The sequence below is a fragment of the Pyxicephalus adspersus genome, chromosome 2 (genome assembly GCF_032062135.1).
Source record: "Pyxicephalus adspersus chromosome 2, UCB_Pads_2.0, whole genome shotgun sequence".
In the NCBI taxonomy this organism is placed as follows: domain Eukaryota; kingdom Metazoa; phylum Chordata; class Amphibia; order Anura; family Pyxicephalidae; genus Pyxicephalus; species Pyxicephalus adspersus.
In genome coordinates this window covers 120,630,427-120,639,638 of record NC_092859.1, presented here as the reverse complement: position 1 = coordinate 120,639,638, position 9,212 = coordinate 120,630,427, and the positions used below count along the sequence as shown (strand labels likewise).

The 9,212-nt window shown below is 38.0% G+C and overlaps 1 protein-coding gene across 5 annotated transcripts in view; it reads right to left on the bottom strand.

The window, feature by feature from the left end:
• CSNK1G1 (casein kinase 1 gamma 1) overlaps positions 1-9,212 on the bottom strand; it is a 41,857-nt gene that overhangs the window by 11,669 nt on the left and 20,976 nt on the right. For all 5 annotated transcript variants that reach the window (XM_072402216.1, XM_072402218.1, XM_072402220.1 and 2 more), the window contains exons 3-6: positions 8,370-8,410; positions 6,595-6,664; positions 6,335-6,486; positions 5,631-5,865 (exon numbers count right to left, since the gene is read on the bottom strand). In XM_072402216.1, coding sequence (XP_072258317.1) covers positions 5,631-5,865; positions 6,335-6,486; positions 6,595-6,664; positions 8,370-8,410 — 498 coding nt within the window. The remainder of the gene's footprint in view (positions 1-5,630; positions 5,866-6,334; positions 6,487-6,594; positions 6,665-8,369; positions 8,411-9,212) is intronic.

Sequence of the window (9,212 nt, the reverse complement as noted above, 5' to 3'; positions counted from 1 at the left end):
TATATATAGTAACCATGTTAATAAAAGTATAGGTGAAGTAGAAGATAATCCTTTAATAGAAAATTCCATATATTGAAGAAATCTAAATTTTCCTTTTTATGTGGCCTCCTTGTACAGTCATTTTCAGAAACAGTCAAATAGGATAAAATGAAAATATACTTCAAATTTTTTTCTTCATCTATAATTTTATCTCCTTTATTTCACCTGTTTGTTGCAGACCTATAGCTCGTTTTTCACCTTCATAAAGCCTTCAGTGAGGGAGAGAAGCAGCAGAGCTTAACATCCTCATATGATTTAGGCAAACCAACCCCAAAGGGGTACAGGTCCCTGAGGGGCTCGTGCCTGATGCCGCTAAATGAATGAGGTTGTGATGTGTTTGGCCATAACTAACACCCACTGTTCCATCTAAAGACAAGCCAGGATGTGGGAGACATTAATCACAACTGCCTACACAGAGGGTGTAACAGTGCCCAGAACAAAAAAAAAAAAAATGGCAGTGCAGTGCTGACTTTCACAGTTTAAAAATACCTGCACTTTTACACATAGTACAGTTACCCTGATACTTCTTCTGCCAAGGTAAACAAACCTTACCCCTAAGGCTACATACACACGTCAGGTGATTCGCATAAGATCACTCAGACCTCAGGGCTGATATGGGATGAGAATCTGGCATGTGTCCATGGATCAATCTTAACATATCCAAAACAATGAATGAAGGTAATGAAAGTAAAGGGGAGAGAGCGCAGGGGGGTGCTGCTCCGTTGTTCTCCCGTCCTCCCCATAGAGCAGAATGGTGCTGTATATACAGCGCTCATTCATACATTGTGCAGTCTTGTTGTTGAAAAGGAACGTGAAAGATCCTATACAATGACAAATTACTGCACGTGTGTAGCCAGTCTTACAGATAAAAACGTATCTGGGATCCAGAAGTCTGTTTATGTTCAGTGCTGTCCTGATCCTGCCTGTGCATTAGAGCCCTACTTATTGAAGTGACCACTGTCAAAAGAAAGTCTACAAGTATTTAAAAGTAGAAAATATTGTGGAGGTGAGACAAAAGCAGAATGTTATGGTATTGATATAACGTTTTACACTGTAGTTGCTATAGAAATCATCACCATTATACTCTGCTACATGGATTATCAAAGCAGCACGTAACAGAGGATAATAAGAGGTTTAGGGACACCAACTCCAGAACTGACCATCAAGCCTGCGTGCTGCAAATAATTGGATATTATGTTGTGCCTTATACAATGCATAAGACATTCAAATAGGATTCATCAAAAAGAAAAAAGTAAAGCAAACTGTTCTTGATAACAGACTCATTATGACAAAAACACACATACCACCCCTCACTAATGGATTATTTATTACATGCCTAATTTACAAACATGTAGCAATTCAATATGCATCCAGTGTAATTTTGATTGACAGCACTTCCTCTGAAGTGAAAACCTCTCACTATGCGCTGCAGTGTCTGGTAGGGGAGTGTATGAGATATAATGGATTTGCCCACTAGGAGGAACACTTTTTTTGTGAATTATCTTACAGTACCTAGATTCATGACCAGTTTAAGCCATGAGGTGACTTAAGATATACTTTAATAAGTATATTTACTGCTCATTTTAAAAATTTGACCTTTTTGCTAGAGCATTGCTGAGAGCTCCTGCCATCTGAATGATTATACAATGGCTTCAGCAACCCCCCTTTACTTTTTTCAATTTTGTTATTTGCACCCTAATGCTGGAATAGTTTAAAATTCAAATTTTACTTTGTCAATATGGAGTGCATATTATTGAGAGGAAAAAAAAAAAAAGTATTTTTGATATGATGCAGCAAGCTTTGCACACCTGGGTAGCGGAATCTTCTGCCATTCTTTGCAAATCATCTCAAGCTTAGTGAGGTTGAATGGGTACCATTGGAGGACAGCAATTGCCAGAGATGTTAGAAAGGATCTGGCTGAGCCACTCAGGTATTCAAAAGTCCCTAAACTAATCCGGTGTTTTCTTCCCTGTGTGATTTGGGTCGTTATGTTGGAAAGGGAACCTTCGGTCAACGTAGTCCTGAGCACTGTTTAAGATGTTTTCATTGAGGATATCTCTGTACTTTGGTCATGGTTGAGGGAAACCTGAATGGAGCAGTCTCTCAGTTCCTGCTGCTGAGAAACACCTACAAATCATGCTGCTGCCACCATGCTTCACTGTTGTGCTACTTTATGTTTGGTCTCAATTCTAAATGTGATGTTTGGAGGCATAACAGTTCAATTGTTGTCTCAGACCAGAGAATCTTGTTCCTAACAGTTGAGTCTTTAAGGTGCTTTTTTTGCAAACTCCAAACAGGCTTTCATGTGTTTTGTTTTGAGGAAAGGCTTCTATATAGCCACTTTGCCATAAAGAGAAGATTGGCGGAGGGCTGCCAAATCATGTCCAATCAATTTAATTTACCACAAGTGGACTCTAATCAAAGTAAAAAAAAAAAACACAAAACAAAACATCTCCACATTGATCAATAGAAATGGGAGGCACCTGAGATAAATTTCAAAAAGGTTGTATAAGTCTGAAAACTTATAGAAAAAAAAAAACTGAAATATCACAATTACATAATGTTACTAAACAGTCTAAAATATTGTTTTCACTTTATCATTCTTGGGTACCAAGTATAGATTATTTAATTTTTGTAAATGATTGTAAGTGAAGGGGGTCTGAATATCTTCTGAAGCCAATGTGGGTAAAGGCAGAGCACTTCTACCCTTATCCTGCCGACTACTGGCTGCTTCTCACACTCTCTCCATTTGTCTTTTTTAAAGCACAGACCTTGTGGTTTAAGCCTTAGTCTAATGTGCTTTGTCTTCATCCTCATTCTCTGCAAATCATTTCTTCTGAAAAACAACTGCACTACATTTTACACTAATATTGGAAAATCTAATAATGTGAAAGATATTTAATTGTGAATTTCCCCAATCAAAGAAGAAAGATCAGTGAGCAATGTCTGCATCAGTAAAGATGTTGCATATCTGGCGGTTGGGCAAGTGTAGTTCCGCCTTAAGGCTGCCTGCAGTATGTTAGCATTATTAAACACGTGTTAAATAGTCTTTGCTGTAATATAATGTTTTAATTTCCTTTGGGAAAGCATGCAACATTTTTTGTTTAGATGACAGTTTTGACAGTTTGCCACTAGAGGGAGTCTGCCCAGAACCTTATTATATTTACACAATATAGATATATCCAGGGGTTTGCTTATGTCCTAGATACGGATTTACCTGTTTATTAACAGCCAACATATTCCACAAACTACACATACCATGCCCTAAGGTCACTTACTTAAACTAGCACATATAGATGAGTAATATTAATATAATAGAACCCGGTTTATCCTGGAACTCAGATCCAGAAGAAGCATCTGACAGCTCCGCTTTCATGATTGCTCCTGCAGCCCTAGCAATCCAGAAAGCCGAGTTGTCTACAGAGCTTTGGTGATTGCTCCGCTCCGTGATTGACTCAGGAAAGGGAAAGGGTTTCCCCCTTTTCTCAGCCATTCAGCACTAGAGGTGAATGGGGACAAGTCTCCCCATTCAAGTATAGTTCTGAATGGCTGAGAAAAGGAAACCTATGTTAACTAGAAATTACACTCCCAGTGGGTGCCGAATAACTGAAGTTCTACTGTATTAATTTAATTTATATAGCGCCAACATATTAGGCAGTGCTGTACATTATGAACGCCAGTTTTTTCTTTTTTACACTGAAAAAACTTAAAGCGTATATAAACTCAGAATTTATAAAAGTAGAAAACAGTCCCATAAAATATTCAGAATGACATTTGATTAATATATGAGCAAAATGTTTTTTTTTTTTTGCGTTTGTTTTGGATAGACTATAAAGTTGTTTAAAACCCCAGCCAGGATATTTGATGGTCATCTGTGTTTGATAGGGCAAATGTGCATTCTTGAGATGCAACAGGAAATTAGATGAAATGTTTCAACTTAGAGTAAGGTCCCCCTTATTCATCATTGTCAAAGTGAAAGACAGCTGTCCCTAGAAAAAGAGACCTCAATTTGACCATTGTCATTATCCAGTTCAAGGGGTCTTCATTTTTAAAAATTTAAATATGCATTTTCTTTGTTTTGATCTTTTATAGATACTATAGAGGCTAAAGAATATAATAAGACAAAAATGCAGGACTGCAAGTGCTGACCCCATTTTTTTTTTTTAGAGGCTACTAGGATTACCTAGGACTTCAACACTATCCTAGAACAACTACACAGATCAGGAAAGTCATAATCCCTTATTAACATACTTGCTTCAGGTCTGAGTATTCCTGTTCTCATTCCTATAGCTTAACTTTAGAAACCACAACTTACTTTTAAATCTCTCTAGTTTGCACATACCAACCCCAGTGTTAGCATGGAATAGGTGGCCATGATAATAATGCGGTGCTAAAGTAAGCAAGCCCACCCATTACAGCTGAGGTCGGCCAGATATGGCCTAGCCAGTAGTCCATTTCGACCTAACGCCCCCTATTTTTTAATGGTTGACCTGGCCTAATCCGGCAACCTGCGGCTCTGGAGCCCTATGCGGATTTTGAGCCTCCTTGTTGTGGCTCCCTTTCCCATTTACCACGGCTGGCGTTAACACTTCCACTGCCGGGGTAAGGGGACACTCCCTTATGCATACGGAGGAGTGGGATTTCCCTTTAGGGGCAATCCTGGTCGTGGGCGGAGCCATCAGCGCAGGACTCAAGAGTCCATCTCCGATAGGAGTCCCGTGTCCCACGTGTTCCCGGTTAAGTTTAAAAGTAAGGTATATCAACTAATAATGCATATATAGGATTAGTAACTAATCATATATTAATCATCTGATTATTACTACACCATATTTATATAGCGCCATCATATTACGCAGCCCTGTACAAAGTCGATAGTCATGTCACTAGCTGTCCCTCAAAGGCGCTCACAATCTAATGTCCCTACCATAGTCATATGTCATTAATGTAGTCCAAGGTCAAATTTTTAGGGGAAGACAATTAACTTAACTGCATGCTTTTGGAATGTGGGAGGAAACTAAAGTACCCAGAGGAAACCCACGCAGATACGGGGAGAACCTGCAAACTCAATGCAGATATTGTCCTGGCCAATATTCAAACCTGGGACCTAGTGCTAACCTCTGAGCCACCGATTTTGGGATAATCAATCATGATTAACATACATGTAGGTAAAATGTATATTATCATATTAATTGGATTTATTTGATCTAATCACAGTGAATTTTTTAAAAGAAACATTTTCTTTTAAAACAAAATTAGTATTTCCTTGTCATCAAGTATATTATTGCAGAAAGCACCTATAAGGTCCCATTCCAGGAAATAAAATTCTTTGAACCTGTTAAAATAACGGTTAATTTAAATTTATATATATATATTTTTTTTATTATTATTATTTGAACTCATCATTAGAACCTGATATTGTATCATGCCTGCAACATCATGTTTCCCATTGAGTATAACAAAACACAATACAAAGGATTATTGCTAACATTCATCTCTCTAGCTCTACCTGGTGAAAACAACAGAAGTCACTCTATAGGTACACGATCATTTATGAGCCCATACATTCACACAAAAGGGAATGTGTAACAAACCTTTTCCCAGGTGGGTGTTTATGGACATGTATCTGGCTGTTCCAGTCAAGCTCTTGTGTTCCCGATAAGGTATGTGCTTTTTGGTTTCTGGGTCTATATACTCCTTGGCCAGTCCAAAGTCAATGATGTGGATAATATGCTCCTTCTTGTTCCCTTGACGACCAATTAGAAAGTTCTCTGGTTTTACATCTCGGTAAATGAGGTTCTTGGAGTGAACATATTCCATCCTTGTTATCTAGAGATATGAAAATTATCTGTCATGAAGGATTCCTCAAGTTTTTACAAGTTCTAAAGATTTATTGTGTTTTAATTCCTTTAATACTTGAAAAAACTTGCAAATTTCAGATGCCTGTGACAACATTTTGCCAGAAGAGTATGATGTTAATAGCAAATTTTTATTCAAAGCATGGGACCAGGACAATTCTGACTAACCCTAAAGATGTCACACGAAACTTGTGTCGTTCCAGGTAGTGCAATTCTCATTCTTCATAAAATAAAGACTAACAATTTACCCCATTACACAACACAACACAAACTCATCAGAAATGCTCTCAGAACATACATGTTAATCATTACTAGAAAACAAACTATGGCAAATTACCATAGTAAGGGAAGATTACATAGGTAAAGAACAAAAAACACACACATTAAAAACATTAAATATAAAAATAGTTGCCAAGTTTAAAATTAAAAACAATCCTCACCAGCTGAATGGCTATCATTAGCACAGTCTTTAAGGTAAATGTCCGATCACAAAGGTCAAACAAGTCTTCTAAACTTGGACCTAGGAGCTCGAGTACCATGGCATTGTACTTTCCACATGGGCCAAAGTAGAAGACCTGAGGGAGGCCATCCGCTGTAATAGCACAACAGAAGAAAAATTATATAACAGCAAATCTCAAAATATTACAAATTCACCAGCCAAGCTTAGTTAAATGTGTGCAAGTTCAGCCTTCTACCCTACCTGTACTTCCAAGTTGCTTGTAAAACCGATACTCCAGATGAAGCTGGGGTGCACGGGATTTAATTGGTTCCTGAAAAAAATAAAGACGATTTTAAGCTTAACACTTAGTTTAAATAAGAAAAAAAAAAAAACGTGCCTGTGCAGTTTTGCGAGACAACCACCTCACTTTAGACACTTATACGGGACAAAATGATGGAATTGGCAATAGAAACTGCTTTGCATAGGCAACAGCCATTTCTTTTCATACAGTTTATGAGGCCTAATATTTGCTAACTCATTAGAACCACAAGTACATTTGTTATGAGTTTTAATGATGGCCTGGAAGAGTAAAACCAGTTTCCTGCACTAATACCACCTTTGTTGTTAAACCAGACAATATCTATATATTGCCAGTACTAGGATAACAAATGTTACCAAGTTTGACATAATAAAGACCCCATTTGCTGAATGATGTGGCCGTCTCAAATCAAGCTACAAGCACCTGCCCATGGACAAGCATCACCAGCTAAGCAGAGCTAGTGGTAAGGTCAGGCTCATGTAAACTACCATAATTTCCCAAGGCTTGCCCATATTGCATGGAGCTGCCCATATAAATAGGTAAATATGAGTATGACATTGGCAGGGAGCTGGGACCCAACTGTTAACATTGCAACAATATTGTGTACTGCATTTTAGGAACAAAAACAAACATGCTAACAGCTTCATGAAAAAATCCGAATCATTAAACACCAAGCTCCACATTGATCTATGAAGTGGGTGTAATAGTGTTGAGATTGGTGTTTAAAATATGGCTAGTAAACCAATGCGAGCCAACACACTAAGACAAAATGACCTTACAGATAACTATAAACACATGCAGTATATACAGAACAGGAAAGCCAATATACCAAGCCATGCAAGTTCAAACACTTCTTTTTGATAATCTACATTAGGAAAAGTATGTAATTTGAGTTTGTTAAAAGAGAAATTCTAGATATTATGCTAAAACATTTTTGGTAATAAATTGCAGCTCACTGTTTGTGCACTATTATCAAAGTTGACATCTTCGGTATCTGCTTCCCTTCTTTAAGCTCACCATGGCGTCTTGTTAGAGCGACTCCCTGTTTTCTATCATTTTGCCCACGCAGGGTAAAATGACAATGTGTTTCCAAACAGGAACCACCAACCTATAGATACTCCGTGTGTGCTTCCCAGCAAAGTCATATTTTTGGTCATGCCACTGCAATATCAAGGGAGAAGTAGCAGACTACCCCATTCTCAGGAGTATTGGTAATAGTCAGACAATATTGAATGAAGGAGTAGCAGGGGAGCACTGGCAAGGTAAATTAAAACAGAGTTTGCAATGTCACTCACTTTGCCCAAAAGAGGCAGAGGATAATGTCCTTTGAAGTTAAAAGAAATAAAGATGTGAAATTATTCTTCCTCAATAAATATTTATTATAACTTCTGAAGTATTACTAATGATTTTATGGCCAGGAAAGAGTTACAGATCATTACAGAACAGCTGGCAAGACTAAAGTTATACTTTTTTTAATATATATTACACACACACACACACACACAGTAGTAAATGTGTAAGACTAAATCAAACAACAACATTGTTCTTCATAATAATTTCTCCATTTCCAAGGAGACTATGAACTTTGACATCCTAAACCTGGAAATGAGCTAGTTTATACATACGGCAGGAAAAGGAAGCAGGCATAAATTGAGGTCAGGAAGTCACAGACAAAGCGGTAATCCTGTAAGAAACTGGACAGGGTTGTGATACTCACCAGTTTAATAGCCACATATTCGTTGGTGTAAAGATTCTTACCTGCAGGGGGAATCAAAAAAGAAAAAAAAATAAATAGAGCAAAAGTTTCCCCTGTATCATTCCTATCTACAAGACTTCAAGTGAGCATAAGTGAGCAGTTCAGAACCTCCTGCTGTCAAATCTTAGAACACTGGTTGGTTAAGAACCAGAAGAGCTTTTGGGGTGGCCAAGCAGCTGGCAAGATACCAACCACTTTGAGACACTCATCAAGGCACACTGCCCATCAGAAATTAGTCCCTAGGCTGCAGGCAATACAAGGGCAATTCAAGTGTTTTTTTATTTTAACTACATGTAATAAAATCACCTCTTTAGCAGCAAGCTAAATTCAGAGCACTGCAAATCAGATAAATCGGCAACAAATAGTTAAAACTACCTATAACGAATAAATGGTCCTAGTTTACAAAGTGTAAGCATGCATGGGCAAATAAATGCACATTTCTTGATGATGCAACAAGTCCAGAAAAAAACTTTTTGAACCTGTTAGAAATCAAGTAAGCACTTATTATCCTGTTTAGGCTTGCAAAATGGTGCATTCAATGCACCGACATCCCAAGGAATTTTGTCACACCCATCTAAAATACTCTACTGGATTAAAACACCTAGCTTTTCATCTCCAAAATTTAGGAGGCTAGGCATGTTGTTAAAGAGCCCCGATCCCTCCACGTAACCTCTTTTCTGGCTTGCCCCGTTTTGTAATGCTCCCAAATTTAGGAGGAACCCCAGGGCCACCATCTTCTTCTCCCTTGAGATCAAGTGACGTATACTGCTGTAAATTATGTGTGTGTGTGTGGGGGGGGGGGGG